General features: G+C 37.7%; 1 protein-coding gene across 1 annotated transcript in view; it reads left to right on the forward strand.

The window, feature by feature from the left end:
- The window catches only part of CNTNAP5 (contactin associated protein family member 5), an 875887-nt gene extending 857549 nt beyond the window's left edge, over nucleotides 1-18338 (forward strand). Inside the window, exons 22-24 of the mRNA XM_008999044.5 lie at nucleotides 5088-5306; nucleotides 14605-14676; nucleotides 17230-18338. Of these exons, the coding sequence (XP_008997292.1) occupies nucleotides 5088-5306; nucleotides 14605-14676; nucleotides 17230-17426 (488 nt within the window). The 3' untranslated portion in view covers nucleotides 17427-18338. The remainder of the gene's footprint in view (nucleotides 1-5087; nucleotides 5307-14604; nucleotides 14677-17229) is intronic.
- The last annotated feature ends 3390 nt before the right edge of the window (nucleotides 18339-21728 follow it).

A 21728-nucleotide genomic window follows, 5' to 3' on the forward strand; every position in this document is an offset into this window, starting at 1 on the left:
AACTGGAAATTATGTATAATTATCTCACTTTCTCACTTTACAAGGATGAAATATTTATATAGGACATACAAATGAGCATAACATGATAAGTATAACGGCAGTAAGAAAATGCCAAGTGTGTGTGTGTGTGTGTGTGTGTGTGTGTGTGTGTGTTTAACCAAATTTGACAATCCTCTTTCAGGATTGAAAGATTTATTTCTTTCTTTCCTGGACTTTTGGCATTTTTTGTAGTTAAGTTTTTGGACTGTTTGTTCCTTACCTAAAAGGTACAATGAACTCCAGAGGGAACAATTTTTATTTGTGTCCACCGCTCATGCCTTTCATTAACATTGATTCTGCTTATTTAGATTTTATCTCGATACAACATTTTACTCTTATAAGCCCCTGTTGAATGGGTCTGTATGGCTTTGTATTGTGATACTTTAGGATTCAAGTGTCGTAAGTAACTTTTCACATATAGAAAATGTCATGTCACAGCTGAGAGCAATGTCTGTTTTTAGCAAATTGCTGATCTTTTCTTCTTTCTTTCATGTAAAAATCCACACATATGCACACACAAACCTGCTTGCACAAAATTAGCCTGGATTTCTTCTATCACTCTCTTCTTGTCAAACAATTGTGACTGTGTAAAGTGTTGTGCATTCTGAGGCTAAAACTGGCTCTATGCTACTTTCTCTGGCATCACAGATCTACTAGATTTAGTAGAGGAGCATCGCTTTACTTACAAGAAATAAAGGTGTTTACGAAATAATGTAGAAAGTGAAATTTTAGATGCCCAAAAAAGGTTAGTTTAGAATAAATTAACCAAGTCACTCAAAATTTGAGTGCTACATTTGTTCAATTTTGAATCAGTAGTAAATGGTAATTTTATAGATTTTCACAGCAAGCATATTAGCATCTACATCTTAGTTCTAAATGCAATAATACTTGGGAATGCTGAGGGCCACTGAAGCCAGTCAACAGAGTTTGGAACTGATGAATAATAGGAGGAGTCAAAGATTCTACCTCTACTCCTAACTACCACTCCTCTTCCTCCTCCTAACAATATGCATTTATTACGGTGAGATGTTAGTCAAAGGATGAACATTCAGTTAGAATGGATAATAAGTTCTGGAGAATAAGTTCAGGGAAACTATCATACATCATGGTGACTGTAGTTAATAAAATATATTATATATTTGAAAATTGTCAAGAGTAGATTTTAAGTTTTTTTATAACACTCAAAAATTGTATGTGAGGTAATTCCCCATGTTATGTTAAATAGCTTGACTTAGCCATTCTACAATGCATACATATTACAAAACATCATGTTGAACAACGTAAATATATACAAAAACTAAACAAATACATAAAAACACCAAAGATGCAATAATGGTTATTGAGCTATAAATTTGACTTTTATTTTATTTCTTTCTGATACAATTCATGTGACAGGTACTGTTATTTCTATTTTATAGTGGATAAAATTGAAGAAATGTGGAAACAGACATCACATGTGCAAGTTCATGATTCATCAAATTAAGTCTGGCTAATTTCCAACTTGTACCTGTCAGAAGCCCATGCTGTTTTTCCATCATCATTGGAGGGCATAGGACTAAAATCAAAAGAGAATCAAGAACTGTATTTGATGATATTTGAAATGTATTGAGTGAGAGAATCTAAGTCAATTTCAAATTAGAAATTTGGATATGCTGTTGCTTTTCCTTTACAAGATACCTTTGGTTTCTTAAGGCAATAATAGGACGACTTTTGAACATTGTAATTCTCCTTTTGGGATAAGATTAAGTTAGTGTAAAATCTTGGTAAACACAACAAAGAGAATACTGGTATTTTTCAATGATGTGGACTTTGCTTGCATTCCCATTTTATCAGCTTTTGAAGAGCCACATTCACTATTAAGTTTGTCTTCAACATCCATTCTCTAGCAGAGCATATAAAACAGTCCCTTCATCTAACTGTGTATGAATCTAATGTAATTTTAACCTAAAAACAGAAAAACAAATTAGGAAATACATTTGTCTTTAATATAATACATAGTAAATTCTATGAGGCTTTTAACCAAAAGAACTTGTGCTTTCTGTACTTTTCACAACCCATTTTTAGATAATTTATGTAAAATTATTTTACTCCATATAGCATACAGGAAATATCTTGGACTTTTTTAGGCTGCAATGCTTAGAATTGGGCATTTAAAATCATGTAGACTTGGGTTTAAATCTCAACCCCGCTATCTGATCTTCAGTACATCGTTGAACTTCTCTGAGTCCCAGTTACCTCATCTGTAAATTTGGAAGGTTGAGAACACACACCTGGAAGAATTTTGGGGGTAACAGAAATAATTCTTTGACAACAATTATTACAGCTGTACGTAGCTATTCAGTAAGTGGTGAATGTTGAGTATTTTGCAGCTTTAAAATCATTGATTTTGGAAAATTATTATAACATACTACTACATAATAGTATTATTACTATTAGTAATATTACTATATTTATTTTTGAACACTATTATGAGAAACTAAAACCATTTAGAACCTTCCTAACTTTTGTTTTATTTTTGTTTTTATCCTCTCCATCTGTGTAAGAATCTGAGAAATTATAATTTCGAGCTTCATGCCAAGAACATTTTATCCTATCAGCGATTCTTTTTCTTTTCATTCATTTTCAGAAATACCTCCAGGTCTCTGTCCTGATAATCCATCTAGAAGAAACACACTTCCCTAGAGATAGGGCTTTATTTAAAACAGTTCTTCATTCAAGGCGAGAATGTCCATTTGCTGGCATTTTCCCCAACTTATCTGGGCACATATTCTTATACCTGGGGTATGTATCCATGACAGTCACTATAGTGATGTCCCCCAAGGACCTTGACACTATGTAAGCTTCTTTCCCACTGAGTTTTGGGAATACGAGCTGGCAATATTGACTTAGACCCTTCAGGTGGAAGTACAGTGACTTACCACTTTCCACAATTCTGAAATCCTGCAATGCAAAAACTTCATGACAGTTTATGCTCCTCTTCTCTTGTCTTCTGCCTCTTTCTTTAAATATTTCTGATCTTTAACTCTACCTCTTGCTAACTACCAAGCTGTGCCTAATCCATATTGTGAATTGTATCTGGGTACACTGAGTTCTGGTGCCAAAAAGCATCCAGTCCATTAAAGTTTTTTGTGAGATGCTTCATGTGGGACACAGTCTTTTAAAGCTCATAACAAACAAACATATGTGATTCTTTCATAAATAAGTAAAAATATATGTCAACTCTGTATGAGATTTATTTGAATATTTGGAAGACAGACATTTCCTCATACATCTCAGTGTTCGTTTATATTTGAAGAAGTGACACTTCACATTATTATTGGATTTTCATTATCATTATTGGGAAAGTTCTCACAAAATCTCAGACCTGAAGTTGTAGATAGAATTATGGCCCACAACTATGTCTGCATCCTAAACCTCAGAACCAAAGAATATATTAAGCTATGTGTCAAAGAGGAAGTAAGGTCACAAATATAATTAATGTTGCTCATCAGCTGTATTTGGAATAGGAAGATAATCCTGTATTATCAGGATGAATCTAGTATAATCTAAAGGGTCTTTAAAAGTAAAAGAAGGAGATAGACAAGAGAATTATAGGCTGAAGTAACTTTGGAAGAAAGACACAGAGAAATGTAACATTGCTTTCCTTGAAATAGAGAAGGAGTCTATAGAAGTCATGAAATGTGGGTGGCTTCCAGAAGCTAGAGAAGGCAAGGAAATGTAGTATTCCCCCAGAGCCCCTAGAATAAATGCAGCCTTACTGACACCTTGATTTTTAGCCCAGTGAAAGCTATAGCAGACTTCAAATCCACAGAACTGCAAGATAACACACTTGTGCTGTAAGCTGTCTTCAGTCATTGAAGTTTGGGGCAATTTGTCAAAGCAGCCACATAACATGAATACACAATTTTATTTTTTTTATGTAAGAAGACAGAGATGATAAATTGGTTACATTGACATGGATATTGAAGGAGGAGAGTAAAATTAAAGCAAAACTTAGAAAAGGCAGTATTAAGGGAGGTTAATCTCTCATCTTCCATATCCTCATCACGTTTCTTCCTTAATGTTGCTAACATCATGCATGCTTACAGATCAATGGAGACTGTTTGACCATTTATGAAAGAAAATAAAATCATAATCTACACTTGGTGGATGAGAGAGTTCCTACCGTCTTTCAGAAAACAAACAAATTATCTTAATAAATAACCATTTAAACCATCTTGGTATATTAAGACTATTACTTCTTAGGAAAAAAAATGGCTCATTATGCATTGCAGTTTTATATAATTGCATCATAGCAGTTTGTTCAAATGACCCTTTTAAGAAAAATAAGTGGAAAACTGAGTAATCTTACCACAAATCTTAAAGAAAATGAGACATTTGATCTTGCTATGAATCCCAAATTATTGCATGTTCATCTTTTATAAAGTCTCAAAAATACTTTAGGAAGTTGAATGCTACCATAAAACCCCATGCACACCAATCAGTTCCATGGACAGAAGCAAGCAGGTGGAAATCTTGAATGAAGGTCAGTCTACACAGGTGGCTTAAAGTAATTTACACGATAAATCTTTGGAAGGACAGTGTTGACTTCTAATCTCTCTACCCCTTTATTTTTTTTTTCCTCTAGCTACGTTTTTGAGAGAAGTTCATAATGAACATCATAGTGTGCTTGCACTAATCACCAGCATGCAAAGATAAATGGTGATGGGGATAATGACACAAATTCTATAAAACTCCTAGAGTATAGAACAGATTTATTGTCTTTGTTACAGTTCATAAAATACATGAATGAAAATTTTGAAGTTTGGAACATTTTTATCTCAAAGCAGAGATGGCCCTGACAGTTTTCAGTGAAATGTGGTTGATATATTGATGCTTGCATTGGGAGTGGAGTTGGGGAAAGGAGATACAAAGAGATAGGGGAGGGTTTTCTTTACTCAAAGAATAATGAGGTAATTTCTATAATTTTAGACATTACTTGAAGAGGACCCAGCAACATGTGAAGAATTAAAAAAATAAAGGGCTTCTGATTGTCTTTTACATTGCAGAGAATCTTGGTTTGGACACTGAGGTTGCTAAAGCAAATGCCCTGGGTTTTGTTGGATGCATGACTTCCGTCCAGTACAACCACATAGCACCACTGAAGGCTGCCCTGCGCCATGCCACTGTTGCGCCGGTGACTGTCCATGGGACCTTGACAGAATCCAGCTGTGGCTTCATGGTGGACTCAGATGTGAACGCGGTGACCACGGTGCATTCTTCATCAGGTACACTCAAGAGAATGCACAAGGGAGTTTTTGTCACTAGCACTACTTTTGGTGTCTTCAAGAAGCTTCCAGATTAAAGCATTGGCTAATATGACTCAATTTTTACCTTGCATAATTACAGGTGGTTGAAAATTATGATTATGATATTTCATGGGTGATTTTCATATATATTTGATGTAGTTCAATTTTTACTATTTTGAGAGAATGAGTAATTAGAACTAAATGCATGGTTGTGTACTTTGCTTATTATACTCATATATAATGTGGTGTGTGTGTGTTTATGTGTGTGTACATAGTCACTATTGTTGAAGTGGATACTACTCTGAGAATTGAGGTGTTTAGAGAACAGGGAGGCAGCGAGCTGGTTCCTGTACTAATATAATTCATGTGATTAAATAAACATTTTTAAGCTTTATTAAGAAATAATTGGCAAAAACAAATTATATATTTTCAAAGTGTAAGATGTAATAATATGATAAATATGTGCATTGTGCAATTATTGTCACAATTAAATTAATCAAAACACTTATCACCATACATAGTTACCCTTTGTGTGTGTGTGTATACGTGTGCATATCTGATGAGGACACTTAAAATTTACAATTTTAGCAAATATCGAGTAAATAATACAGTATGAATAATTATAGTAATCATGCTGTGCATTAGGTCACCAAAATTTGGGCCGGGTGTGGTGGCTCATGCCTGTAATTGCAAGATTTTGGGAGGCCAAGGTGGGTAGATCACCTGAGGTCAGGAGTTCAAGACCAGTCTGGCCAACATGGTGAAACCTCATGTCTATTAAAAATACAAAAATTAGCTGGGCATGGTGGCAGGTACCTTACCTGTAACTCCGGTTACTCTGGAGGCTGAGGCATGAGAATTGCTTGAACCCGGGAGGCAGAGGTTGCAGTGAGCTGATATCATGCCACTACTCTCCAGCCTGGGGGACAGAGTAAGACTCTTGTCTAAAAAAAAAAAAAAATCACCAAAATTTATCATCTTTTGACTGAAAGTTTGTACTCTTTAACCAACAACTCCCCATTTCCTCCACACACCAGCCCCTGCAAAACCACCATTCTGTTTCTATGAGTTTTACTTTTTTAGATTCCACATGTAAGTCATATCATATATAGTATTTGTCTTTCTGTCTTGCTTATTTCACTTGGTGTACTGTCCTCTAGCTTATTCCATATTGTCGCAAATGGCATGACCTTTTTAAGTGCTGAATAATTTCTAATTGTGTGTGTATATGAAACAATATATTAATTCATTCAAGCATTAACAGGCAGGATGTTTCCTTATCTTGGCTATTGTGAATAACACTGCAATGAACACACGAGTGCAGAAAGCTGGAGGTATCATACTCCCTGATTTCAAACTATATTGTAAAGCCATGGTAATCAGAAAAGCATAATACTGGCATAAAACAGACACATAGACCAATGGAACAGAATGCAGAGGCCAGAAATAGACCCAGGTTTATATAATCAATTAATTTTTGGCATAATTTCCAAAGACACATAATGGGGAAAATGTTGCTTATTCAATACATTGTGCTGGGAAAATTGAATATCCACATGTAAAAGAACAAAATTGGACCTTTGTCTTTCACCACATAAAAATTAACTTGAAATGGATTAAAACCTTAAATGTAAGACCTGAGATTTTGTAAACTCCAGGAAGGGAACATAAGGAAAAAGCTCCTTAACATTGGTCTCGAAAATATATATATTTTTACACAACACCAAAAGTAAGATCAAGAAGAGCAAAAATAAACAAATGGGACTGCATAAAACTAAAAAATTCTGTACAGCAAAGGACACAATTCGCAAAATGAAAAGTCAACCTACAGAATGGAAAAAAAAAGTTTTTAAACCATGTATCTGATGAGGGGTTAGTATCCAAAGGATAAAAATGATTAATATATCTCAATAGCAAAAAAAGAAAAGAAAAAAGAAAAACACTTAAAAAATAGGCAAAGGATGTGAATAGGCTTTTTTTTTTCTACAAAAGACATGCAAACATCTAACAGGTACATGAAAAGGTGTTTAACATTACTGATCCACAGGGAAATGCAAATCAAAACCACAATGAGATGTCACCTCACAGCTGATAATAGGATGGCTAGTATCAAAAAGACAAAAATAGCAAATGTTGGAGAGAATGTGCAGAAAACGGAACCCTTGTACACTCCTGATGGGAATCCAAATTGGTACAGCCATTATGGAAAAGAGTAGGGATGTGTCTCAAAATATTAAAACTCGAATCCTATTTCTGAATATTTAACCAAAATAAATTAAATCAGCCTTTCTTAAAAATAGGAAATCCCCATAGCACCATCATCCATACATCCTCTGCTTCACCACTCTCTAAGTGCCGTTTCTATGTTTTCTTAGTCACTGTGATTTTGGGTGTCTTAAAATGTATCTGGGATTTTGTTTTAATCAGGTATGATAAGGTGGCAGGCATGAGATGACTGCCTTTAAAAGAAAAGGTTTTTTTCTTATAGTTCTCCAGAAAAGGAGATATATTATACCACTGAGAGCCACATGGAGAAGTGACAGGTTTGGTCAGGAAGCAGAAAGAGAAAGGGGAAAGGAGGTAGGCAAGCTTGAGCCAGTTCAAATTGCATAGTTTAAATAACTTGGGCAGGATCTGTGTGCTACAGGGGTGATCTCTAGTTGTCTAATACTTGGCTTTGAGTGATTTAAGGCAAGAAAAATATTGGGTTGGTGAGTGTAAGTTAAGTACGTGAGTTACTGGGGAATTGGGGCTCTGGATTGATTGGTTTGTATATAAAAGGCATGGTTGTAGGCATGTTGTTTGCTATCTCTAGGAATTAGCTAGCCCTGAGAGGGGCAGTGTCTCCCTGGCCAGCAAGGTCCTCAAGATGTTAAAGTATCATAAGCACTGATTTAAAAAATGATTCATACATTGGGATAAAACCAAGACATCAACATATATCAACAGGCCAATATAATATAGATAGAATCAGTAATAATAGTGTCATCGTTTTGATTATGCTTTAAAATAGTTTGTATATGGATGAGGGGGTATTGTCAGATTTTTCCAGGATGCTTTTTCTAAATCCACAGGATATTTATTTGATTCAGATTTTACTGCTAATATTGATAATAAATACAAATTTTGTAAGTAGTGGCGATGAACAGGCTAGGTCTGAGATGTTTGGTAAAGCTCCTAGTTTACCATGGTATTGTCTTACCGTTCCCTTGCCTCCCAGCTCACACTAAGAACAATAGTGGTAGGTGGTGAAGGGCCATTGTTATAAAACACTTTGGGCCATGATAATTTTCTCTTACAGGCACAATTCCTCCAGAAATGATCTGTGATAGGTCAGGACGTTTTCGTAGGAAGATAAAAGTTGGGACATCTTATATCATTTAACAAGTCAAAGGGATTTTTAATATCTTGGGTAATACATTGAGAAACATTCTGTTTTATATGGCAAGACTCTTAGCCAAGACCTTTAGCCTGAGATCCTTAGTGCTCAGTCCAATATTTTGTAAAACTTGAGAGCCGGGCATGGTGGCTCACGCCTGTAATCCCAGCACTTTGGGAGGCTGAGGAGGGCAGATTACAAAGGTCAAGAGATCGAGACCATCCTGGCCAACATGGTGAAACCCCATCTTCCTTAAAAATACAAAAATTGGCTGGGTGTGGTGGTGTGTGCCTGAGTCCCAGCTACTTGGGAGGCTGAGGCAGGAGAATTGCTTGAACCTGGGAAGTGGAGGTTGCAGTGAGCAGAGATTGCGCCACTGCACTCCAGCCTGGCACCTGGTAACAGAGGGAGACACTGTCTCAAACAACAACAACAACAACAAAACTTGAGAAATAATTTTTTAACAAATTTGTAATGTGAGTAGGAATTTAAATATTTCTGTCAACTCTTCTAGCAATGTATTGCCCACTCCTTTACTGCTTTAGGTATCACCATTTTATTTTTCAAATACCATTTTAGTTGTCTTTGATGAGATTGTTGTGATTCTCTTCTTGCCTCATTCGTCACACATCTTTTAAGCAGCTACTCAGTGTTGACTTCCATAGTTAGCGGAGATAACAACAAATAAGAAACTTTCAAAGTTCCTAATTTTTGAAATCTGTAAAGATGATAGAAGGGATGGTTCAGGGAATGAGGGTGTGGCATTGGCTGCCTGGCACTATGTCATAATACGGTGTGAGCAATGCTAGCGCAAAGATAGGAGCAGGGTTTGTGGGGGGTGTGGAATCTAGAAAAAGCAGCAAATATATTTTTAGATGAACTAATAATCGATGTATAAATAGTCTGGTCATGGCAATTGTTTAGGGAGAAGGGTTTGCAGTGTTCAGAAGACAAAAGACAATTACAAAAGGAAATACTTACGTTAAAGTGCAAATTTCTGGTAAAGTGTAGCATATCTAGTAATCAGTGAAAACCCCTCATGGGGAAATCATTAGGTATAAGTGTAGAAGTTCTTACGGAGGTTCTTATGGAATGTTAGCTCCCTCTCCCTCTATCTCTCTATATAGATAGATATTCCATAGAGATAGATATAGGTAATTGCTCAATGTCTATGTATATAATTATAATATATAATAAATTTTATGCTATAAGAATAGATTTATATAGAATAATATATAATTAATTCTATGCTGTAAGAATAGATTGAGATGTATATTTATATGGCATAAATGTCTATTCTATATAAATCTATTCTTATAATCTATTCTTATAAATCTATTCTTATAATCTATTCTTATAAATATAGATTGAGATGTGTGTATATATATATATGATATAAATAGGTAGACGCATTTAAGCTGAGTCATTCTTTTTTGAGAGGGGAATTAAAACTAAAAGATATCTCTAAAATTGTTAAAGACAATTTAGACACACTGTGAAGAGAGAAGTACTGTTGAAATAAATGAGTAACTACCCCAAGGATTACTTTGTAGAAGGTGGCCGTTAAGCACAGTTATAGGGGTGGTATTTTTAATTTTTGTAGTCTTGCTAGTGAAGCTGTCATCTTACTAGATTTGAAGTATTTTGTTTGTAGCTTTAATAAATATTAGAGAGTTAGAAGTAGCTAGCTGGGTTAATGTGTATTAATATATTATTAGCAAAGTTTGCTAGAAATGTGGAAATCTGATGTAAAATCAATGATATGTAATAACCAAGGTTATTACTTTGGTTAATAATATTAAAAGTAGTACATAAATTCAGTAAGGGAGGAACCGTTGTAAGTTGGAGTAAGAAAAAAGGCCATGAAGCCAGAGGCGGTGGCTCACGCCTGTAGTCTCTGCACTTTGAGAGGCTGAGGCGGTCAGATCATGAGGTCTGGAGCTTGAGACCAGCCTGACCAACATGGTGAAACCCCATCTCTACTAAAATTATAAAAATTAGCTGGGCATGGTGGTGCATGCCTGTAATCCCAGCTACTCAGGAGGCCGAGGCAAGAGAATTGCTGGGACACAGGAGGCGGAGATTGCAGTGAGCTGAGATTGCGCCACTGCACTCCAGCCTAAGTGACAGAGCCAGACTAAGTCTAAAAAAAAAAGGCCATGATCTAGATGATCTAATAAACCACAATGGATGACTCACATTTGAAGACAGTCACAGTCATGTACCAGTATGCAGATAATGGTCTGCATAGTCTCCATAGACTGTGTCCTATAAAATTATAATAGAGCTGAGAAAGGTGGTAGAAATAAGATCATTGTAGCAATCATAAGATCCTAGTACAACACCTTATGCACATGTTTGTGGTGACTCTGGTATAAGCTTACTCCTCAATAAAAGCCTTGGGTATTTTCTTCAGGAAGTAATTCAGAAGCAGGCATTGTTAAGATAGAAGATAGTAGCTCTTGCATGCTGTTGGCTTTGAAAACCTTGGGCTGGGCGCGGTGGCTCACGCCTGTAATCCCAGCACTTTGGGAGGCCAAGGCGGGTGGATCACGAGGTCAAGAGATCAAGACCATCCTGGTCACATGGTGAAACCCCGTCTCTACTAAAAACACAAAAAATGAGCTGGGCATGGTGGCACATGCCTGTAATCCCAGCCACTCAGGAGGCTGAGGCAGGAGAATTGTCTGAACCCAAGAGGCAGAGGTTGCAGTGAGCTGAGATCGCACCATTGCACTCCAGCCTGGGTAACAAGAGCAAAACTCCATCTCAAAAAAAAAAAGAAAGAAAGAAAGAAAACCTTTCAGTGGGACCACATGAGGAGGTGGGAGACAGCGATGTTACTATCCTGAACCCATGTAAGCCTAGCCTAGTGTGTATGTTTGTGTCTTTGTTTAAAAAGACAAGTTTAAAAAGTAAATAAATAAATTTAAAAATAGAAAATAATCTTTATATATAGATAGATATTAGTATTTTATTATACTTTAATTTCCTGGGTACATGTGCAGATCTTGCAGGATTATTACATAGGTATACACTTGCCCTGGTAGTTTGCTGCCTCCACCCCCAACAGACCCCAGTGTGTGATGCTCCCCTCCCTGTGTCCATGTGTTCTCATTGTTCAAACCCCGCCTATGAGTGAGAACATGCAGTGTTTGGTTTCTGTTTTTGCATCAGTTTGCTGAGAATGATGGTTTCCAGATTCATCCATATCCTTTTTTATGACTGCATAGTATTCCATAGTGTATAGGTGCCATGTTTTCTTCATCCAGTCTATCACTGATGGGCATTTGGGAATGAAAGGATATAAAGAAAGTGTTTTTGTATAGTTGTATGATATTTGTCTTTTAACTGTTATTACAAATAAATCAAAAATTTTTAAAAAAATAAAAAGTTTATATAGCAAAAATGTTACAGTAAGCTAAGGTTAATTTATTATTGAAGAAAGAAAAAAATGTTAATAAATTTAGTGTAGCTTAAGCATAGTGTGTTTATAAAGTCTGTAGAAGTGTAGAGCAATGTCCTAGATCTTCACCACTGACTCGTCCAGAGCAACTTCCAGTCCTGCAGGCTCCGTTCATGGTAAGTGCCGTATGCAGGTGCACCCTTTCTTTAAATCTCATATTTTTACTCTGTCCTTTCTATGTTTACATATGCTTAGGTACACATATACTTACACATGTGTTATAGTTGCTTACAGTATTCATACAGCAACATTCTATACAGGTCTGTAGCTTGGGCGTAACAGTCTATACCATATATACAGCCTAACTGTGTCATAGGCTGCACCATCTAGGATTGTGTGAGCATTCTCTATGATTTCCACACAATGACAAAATTGGCTAATGACACATTTCTCAGAATAGATTCCCATCATTAAGCCACACATGACTCTTTACAAAGAAGCAGGAGGCATTTTAGGTAGGTAGACTAGCTCAGGGATATGCAAGAATAAGAGCACAGTGGATGGTGTGATACAGAAGATCTAATAACCAAATATTTTCATTTTTCTCTCTTCCTTTCTCCCTCCCTTTCTCTTTTCTTTCTTTCCTCCTGCCTTCTATCTTTCACCAGACCTCTTCCCCCTCTCTCCCTTTCATTGCCTCATTTGATTTCTCATTTTCCATCTTCTCTTTGCCTGCCTGCTCTCTCTCTGTCTGTAACACCCACTATCATCATCATCACCTCGTTATCAATTGGTGACATTATGTATATATATATATATATATATATATATATATACACACGTGTATGTATATATATATATATACATACACGTGTGTATATATATATATATATATATATACGTTTTTCTGCCTGTATGAATGCATGTATAAAGGCTGTCCAGGTGTGCAGAGATTATTAATAATAACATCAAGTTCCAACGAAGTTTTTCCCACCAGATCTACCTTATCAATGCCACCAGTTCAGAATACCTGCCCCATGGCCAACCCCTTCTTTAACTACAATACCTTTACCATTTAATCCTATCAGCCTTTCTCTCATGTTGGTTAGTTTCTGTTCCAATTTCAAGAGTCCTAGGAAAAGACCAACTCTGTACACCACAAACAGCATAAACTACCACACTCTGTTCACTCAAAGACACAATAAGTACTTATTCAACATCTTTCATGCGTGTCTATGGCCGTGTGGTGAGGACTGCAGTATGAAGAAGTGTGTGTGTCTTGGCTTTTTCATTAGGAGGCTTCATGTTCCACTAGTGAGACAAGGATGGACATGTTTATACACATGCTAATGTGTATGTAATTAATAGTAAGCAAAAGTATAATAAGAAAGAAGACTTAGCACATTGTCCCAGGCACCATTCTAAAAACATTTATAATAACTTGTGTAATTCTTACAAAATATTTTAAGGTGAAGACTATTCTTTTTACCATCTGACAGATAAGAAAGTTTAAATGACACATGACAGGACTAATGTATCACATGGAGGCTGGAATTCTGCTGCTGCCTGCACATCCCCAATCTTGGTATTTTTCCAGCAGCAGAGAGGAGTAATAGAAAGATCCTGAGTGCGGAAATTGGATAGCTTTGGTGTGAATTATGCCTCTTCCGTGAATGATCTGCAGGACTTTGGACGTGAAAGTTTGATTGTTCCAATCTAGTTTACTTCTTTGCCAAAGGGGAACAATAATACTCATGTTGTAGTCACTTCCCAATGTTTAAATGAAAAATGATAATAATAGTGGCTGTTCATAAGTATGTAGCAGCCACGTGGTGCTGAAAATTTAACATGCGTTATAGGCACACATAGAAGTGTCACTACTCCCCTTTAATACATACGCAAATTGATACTTAAAAAGAGGTCTTGCTCAATATTACCAAACAAACAAACAACAGAGCAAAGATTCAGACTAAGGTCTGTGTGCCTTAAAATTCATGTTTTTTTTCTTATATCATATACAGTAATGTACATATGGTACAATTCCTCTCATCAGTGAGGGCTGCTCCTAAGGCTGTTAATTCTCTAGCACTTTCGTTCTTCACTGACAATGAACTCAGAATTCTCTTGCATCTGGAAAAAACTCTAAAGCAGAGCAGCATGCCATGCATAGAAACTGTCCAGCAAGGCAACAAGGGACCTCTGGGGCAGGGTGAGGGCATGTGGGCAGGATACCACCATCGTCTGTCTCAACCTCTAATCTTACAACTTGCATATAAATGAACAGGGCCATTGAACTCTAGGGTGTGAATGGTGCGCTTCCAATGCCTTCTGCTTGTGCATGTTTTTTGAGTTCCTTGCAACATGTCAACTCATGGCTACATGAGGGCACCTGGTGCAATGCACAGGTGTGTCATTACAGGTGTGCCACACTGTAGACTTCCTGCCAGTGCCTTGAGTGAGAAGTGAAGTCCCATGTCTTTTACTCCTTTCAGATCCCTTTGGGAAGACAGATGAGCGTGAACCACTCACTAATGCAGTTCGAAGTGATTCGGCAGTCATTGGAGGTAAAGAGTTCATTGTTGTTGAATGCAAAAAGATATAAATCATTCTGTATTTTGGATACAGTTATCTGAAGCCTTCCTTAATTAAGGTCATACAATATGCAGAGCCCCACATTATCTCCAAGTCTGTGAGCCGCTTTTCATGAGCAGACATGTGTGCTGAATGATCAAAGGCACCCTCTGCCGATACCAGCAGCTCTGTGGATTTATCCTGCCTCTGATTCATGAGGCAGCTGAGCACTGAGTCAACAGCTGGAGCATTTACTTACAGACAGCAGCTCACATTCTATTCATTTCATATAGTTGTCACTCTTCCTAAAATGCAAACAAAGCAGAACGATAAAACTAAATACGGGGAAGAAGCCACGTTGGGGAAGACAACGGGTGAAACTGCAGTCCTGTCGAGTGTTCCCCACCAAGTGATTTGCGTTAGGTCTAATGAGCAGGGTGAAGCCCACAGGACTATAGTTTCAACTCTCACTGCACATATGGTTACAGATGCAGACCTTGTCTGCTCTGCTGTGAGCTCAGCTCTCCTGCTTTTCCATTTTCTCACTGCCTCTTGGCCTCCCCACTTTTTTATTCTGCTTCAGCTTGGCTTCCGCCTACTGTGGCTTGATTTTTCCATCTGGGTCTTTCAACACAGAATGATTCCCAAGCTTTGCTTAATGTAAGATGCCTGTGAAAGACCAAACTCGTTTCTGTCAAACATAACCTTAGCAGGTGCCGCCATCCCTGCCTTCTGGAAGCCTAGATGAACGGATCCTCGGCAGATGCAGTTCTCCTTTTAGAAGCCTGCAGTATCCTTCCATTTAACTTATATTTAATGAGCCCTGCTATGGGTCAGGCTCTGTGCTAAGTAGAGGAATACGGGGATGAAGGAGACAGGGAGGAGATGGGTAAACAGACAAGACAACCAGTGAAGACTGTTCTGTCGGGAGAGGTAACCTGGGAGCACAAAGGTGCACTCCTGATAACATGAAGAAAGGAAAACCACGCCTTTCCTTAAGGAAGTTTCTAAAATCTCTGACCTGAATTTCTGCTTCAGAGAAGCTGGTCTACCTTAATTTTTGTTTGGCATTCAGAAATGTGGGAAAGAATTTTGTGCCTATTTCTCTTTCAATAATTCCCCATTTGACAAGTGGAAAAAAGACATTTGTGACTGCTGACTCTCTTCTGGGAATTTATAGGCTCTGTGAGTCTCTTTAAGGGCAGGAAAGTCACCTGACCCTGTAGGAAATTTTCTGGTGGTTTACACAGCTGCTGACTCTGACTATCCTACATATTGAAGGTGTAGAAACCAGTTCCTTATTTCATCTCTTAATGAAACCCACTCGTAGGAGCAACTTACAGCGGCCCGCTAGTGAAAGTCACTCACCCTCACCCAGTTTATTTATAGACTTGCTAACTTAGGTGATTTTACTCTTACTTGTTCTAAAATATTTGGAGGAAATGCCACAAAATGATTTAGGAATATATATGTATAAAAATAAGTGTTAATAATGGCCCCAGTTCTACAAAAAAACTGACGGAAGACATGCCATTGACATATGAAACTTTCAAATATCCATGCTTCTGAAAGTCATAATGCAAGATATCAAAAAATAACTTTCTAAAATAGACATTTTTCCTCTATATCTCCTCACCTTAGAAAAATGAAACAGCAGAATATACAATTTATTACAAGTAAATTCTTTGCTTATCATACACGTTTTCAAATATTTTCATGCTGAAATATCTACATTCAAGTGGAGACACATCTGTCACTTCCTCATTTGAACCATTCCTTGGCTGATACTGCCTTTCATGTTCCAAGAGTTTTCCTGGCAAAGGTAGAAGTGAGACCTTAGGGTCAGCAAGGACAGCTTGCAACATAATCCAGTTAAATCACACACAGTCAGAATAAGGGGGAATCTGATGGGCCTGGGCAGAAGTTTGCCATCTCAGTTGACTCTGAATTTCTCGAGAACAGAGGTGTCTTGTCACTGAACAAACCTTAGTGTCACAGAGTGCAGAACAGTGTAAAAATCCTCTAAAAATATAGTAATCATTTCATTATTAATGAAAATGTTTTAGCAAAACAAGCATATAACATAAAACAAATTTATATGAGGAGAACATGTGTTGAGATGTGAGATATTTAAATACCATTTTCTAGGACACTAAAGTAACTCTGAAATAGTTGTGAGATTACAAAACAATGGGCTAATTACATCTGACACATTCTTTATACCAGATTTGAAAAATTTACCTAGAAACCCTTGCTAGTCCAATTCCATATGTATAAGATGACATTCAAAGTTCTTTAAACAAAACCTTTTATGATTTCAACTGTCTTTCTCCCCAGCCAGTCTGAAAGAAGGAGATTTTATAGTAATTGAAGACAGGGCATTTCAGCAGGTTTTTATTTCTGGGCAGGTGGCAGACTTGTGTTTGTGTGATTTGTTTTGTTTTCTTTTCTCTCCTACGTGTTTCCATCATCTGGCCAGAATCTACTCTCCTGATCAGATGATTCGTGACAATATCCTTCTCTCTTTCCTTCCCCTTTATCTCCAGGGGTGATAGCAGTGGTGATATTCATCATCTTCTGTATCATCGGCATCATGACCCGGTTCCTCTACCAGCACAAGCAGTCACATCGTACAAACCAGATGAAGGAGAAGGAATATCCAGAAAATTTGGACAGTTCCTTCAGAAATGAGATTGACTTGCAAAACACAGTGAGCGAGTGTAAACGGGAATATTTCATCTGAAAAACTGCAGGGTTCCAACTACTCTTTTTTCTTGTTGCTCAATTATCTCCTCCCCCTCTTCTCTCCTGTCTTTTAATTTGTTCATTCTCTTTATTTTCTGCTTGCCATTTCTTTTTTGGGACATACTGCATCCACCACAGCATCAATTCTCTTGACCCAGCCCAGGAGACCAGGCCCCACTGCCTTCCTCTCTGATGAACCTATCGGGTAAAAACGACTACTCAAGAGACTGACTTCACTATTCAAGACAAGGAAGAGACACATGTGTGCACTTCTGCATGTTCGGTTCTGTACTTAAGTTTCTAAAATGCACTGTTCAGTTTTGCAGCCATTTGGTGGTTCAGGCTTGCTTTGAACCTAAGCTCTGTGGCTTAGGCACATGACGGACATTCCTGATATCCTTCCCATCTCAAGTCCTTTCTTACCAGGGAACCCAGGGCAAGGAGAGAAGAACCTAGAGGCCTGGTTTGCCTTGGTGGCATTGTAAAAGGACTAAGAGAGGTTTGTTTTGTGATTATGTACTTTCTTTACCATAGGCAATCCCTTGCCTTTACTCATCAAGTTTTTCACTATGACTCTTACTTAGCCCCTGAGTATTTTCAAATGTATGATTGCTGATAGTAGTGAGCAAAATCACTTTGTTCCTTTCTCACTACTTTCTCCTGGGGCCAACACTTTGGGACAGTACACCATAGCATAAGGCTAGGGGATGCATGGAAATAGTAGCTTGAAACTAGGACGTAACAAGGAAGCTTCTAGGAAGTAGATATTCCGTATCTTCAAAAATGCCTCCTCCAATTTTGTAAGAATGCTAGCTAGGTATCCTGGGATTATTATACTGAGATAAAATATATATGCACACATATACGTTGCTGCAGCATAAAGAAATTGAAATAAAAGTTTAAAATAGCACCTGGTTCAATGAAAGAGCCTAAACCATCTTAACTCAGCTTTAAAACAAAAATGAAATCAGGAAAAAAAAATGAAAAAAAAAAAAAAAAACTGCATGAAAGAAGAGAAATACCAAACAGAATTCTTCCCTTCCATTCACTTACTAAAGACCTGGTGAGGACAATTAATTTAAATTTGCAAGTTTCACATTTTTGAACATCAAGCTATTTTCCAAGAGGTTTAGGATGCATTAGCATAAGATGCATAACATAAGATGCATTAACATTAACATAAGTGGCATGGTCACCTCTAGCTAACGTTGCTAACTAACAGGGCTCCTCCTTAGCTATCATATTTTCAAATCTGCTATGCCCTATATACATAAAGACCCTTCCACACACCATTTTGTTGAATTAAACTCGCAGTAGAGGTGGTGACAAATTTCAGGGTCTTGGCCCCTTTTGGTAACAAAGCATTGAAAACACAGTCATTCCTGCAAGAAGCACCTTGAGCTCATCCATAGGGTTGTGGCAAAGATCTTAATGATTTTTCTGTGGCAATATACATCATTCTTTTTCCCGGGCCATCTTGGAGAAAAAGGTAAGGAGAAAACAATATAAATGCTCCAAGATGCCGGAAATGCTCATACAATGATTCTCAGATGTGGAAAACACTTGCTGATTCTCTTTAGGAGGCAGATTCAGTTTGGAAAACAATGACCACAGCTCTGTTCGCCAGCCTTGACAGTTAGCAGACATTCCGTCTTGTGCTTAGTGTACACTGTCTCTCGCCTCTCACAATGAGGAACTTAGTTGCTTCATGCCATTTCGAGAACAGCTTTTCTTTCAGTTTCAGCGCTTATGAGATAAGGATTTAGTTTGCAATTATGTTTCTCTATTTTAAGATATTCTTTCCTTAAAATTGTCTGTGAATCTGAGCTTAATCACTTTGTCATCTACATTACATCTTTTGACTAGTAAATATATTTTAACGTGATTTTAACAATGATAACATTTCTCTCATTTTAGTTTTTGTTTATCTGTTGTTTGTTTTTTTAGACAGAGTTTCACTCTGTTGCCCAGGCTGCAGTGCAATGGCGTGATCTCGGCTCATGGCAACCTCTGCCTCCAGGGTTCAAGCAGTTCTCCTGCCTCAGCCTCCTGAGTAGCTGAGATTACAGGCACCTACCACCACACCCAGCTAATTTTTGCATTTCTTTTTTTTTTTTTTTTGAGATGGAGTTTTGCTCTTGCTACCCAAACTGGAGTGCAATGGCGTGATCTCAGCTCACTGCTACCTTCGCCTCCTGGGTTCAGGCAATTCTCCTGCCTCAGCCTCCCTAGTAGCTAGGATTACAGGCACGTGCCATCATGCCCAGCTATTTTTTTGTATTTTTAATAGAGACGGGGTTTCACCATGTTGACCAGGATGGTCTCGATCTTTGACCTCGTGATCCACCCATCTCGGCCTCCCAAAGTGCTGGGATTACAGGCGTGAGCCACCGCACCCGGCCTAAGTTTTGCATTTCTAATTGAGATGTGCTTTTACCGTGTTGCCCAGGCTGAAGTGCAGTGGCATGATCTTGGTTCACTGCAACCTCCACCTCCCAGGTTCAAGCGATTCTCCTGCCTCAGCCTCCCGAGTAGCTGGGATTACACGTGCCCACCACCACGCCCAGCTAATTTTTGTATTTTAGTAGTGACAGGGTTTCACCACATTAGCCAGGCTGGTCTCGAACTCCTGACCTCATGATCCACCCGCCTTGACCTCCCAAAGTGCTGGGATTGCAGGCAAGAGCCCCCACGCCCAGCCTCCTTTTAGTTTTAATAAGATGAATGATTCTTGAGTAAGACAAAGGATCTTTAAATACTGTTTTCCCCTGCTCTTTCCTCCCTTTCTTCAATTTTCACTTTTGAATTTGCTATTTTCATAAAAATGCTGGATAAATTGGCCTTTTGCTTGGCTATATATTTCTTTGTCCCCTGAAATATAAGTCACCATGAAGTGTAGTGGGTTTAGCCTGAAGCAGCTCCAATAATGAAATAGAAAGGGAAAGGAAGGTGTGAGTAATAAAGCTGGACCCCTTCATTATTCAATCTCTGAGCAGTGAGGACTATATTTTGCTGTCATAGTGCTAATAGAAGAAATGGAGACTAGCAAAGGCTAACTCAGAGTATTTGATTTTCTCATCTAAGTATATATGCTTGTAGATTGTCCTGCAGAATGAAGAATCTGTGAAGCTCTATCCTGACCACAATTGCACTACAAAATCAACTGGGATCTTCCTCCTGTGTGTAGACTCCACGCACACTACATACCACAGACTAAATATAGATGCCAGGACAGTGCAGTCTGCACTCTACTCTTCTAAGTAGTCTCAGGGCCTAAGCAGAATTATTTTTACAGGGTTGAATTATTTCAAAACCCCAGAAAACACTAACTTTCGCTAGATGTATGTGAAATACAAGTGAGCCGTACCCTCCAAAGTAGAATTCAATTTACAGTTAGATATTGTGCTAACTCTGACTGTCTTTCCTCAGTCTTACCAAGATCCATGCAGTTTTATGTAATTGTTCAATTGTGTGAATGTTTCAATCCTTGAGTAATTATTAACTTGAAGGAGACTTTGAAAGCATCTTAATCTTGCTTAACCACTTTTTTTGTTTTTTTTTTTTTTTGTTAACCTACCCCATTCAGGTTTCCCAACTATATGCTCTGGCCATCTGTGCCACAATGATCTCTTCCACTTAAACCTTCAGCCTTCGATAACTGCTGTTTACAAAAAGATTTTATAGCATATGTGTCACTTTACAGTAAAACCAAAAGTACTTGTGAAATTTCATATTTTCATGGGGCTGTTTCACTGATTTTTTTTCCACCAAACAAATCTATTTATGTAAGCAACAGTGTATTTGCTTACCCTAAAATATATTTAACCTACTGCATCATTTATTGTGTATATAGGCTCAACTGCCATCTTTGTGAAAATTTGTCTGGAGAAATAGACATTTGTCATTTCTCTAGATACATTTTTATGGATAGCTTTGCCCCTTCTATTCACCCTCAGCTGTTTGTAGAAGATTTATTTAAGGATCCTAGGGGTAATATTTTAAAACAATTTTTTTTCTCTTTAGCAATAACAGAGATGGTACTAATTTGACTTCTACGTCTTGTCAGACCCATCTACACCTAAACGTAGCAAGAGCAGGATAGAACAAAATAAAGAGATTGTTCTCTTCTTTCTTCATTCATGAAGTATTTATTGAATGCCAATGAGTGCTATGCTAGGCATTGGATGAACATATATAAATCACAACTTTTCCTTGTCTTTGGGGAGCTCAAAGTCTAGCAGGCAAGGCCTGTATTGTTACAACAGGGGTATGCATAAAGTGCCCAAGAATGCAACACACG

This window comes from Callithrix jacchus, chromosome 6 (assembly GCF_049354715.1).
Source record: "Callithrix jacchus isolate 240 chromosome 6, calJac240_pri, whole genome shotgun sequence".
NCBI classification, from domain to species: Eukaryota; Metazoa; Chordata; class Mammalia; order Primates; family Cebidae; genus Callithrix; species Callithrix jacchus.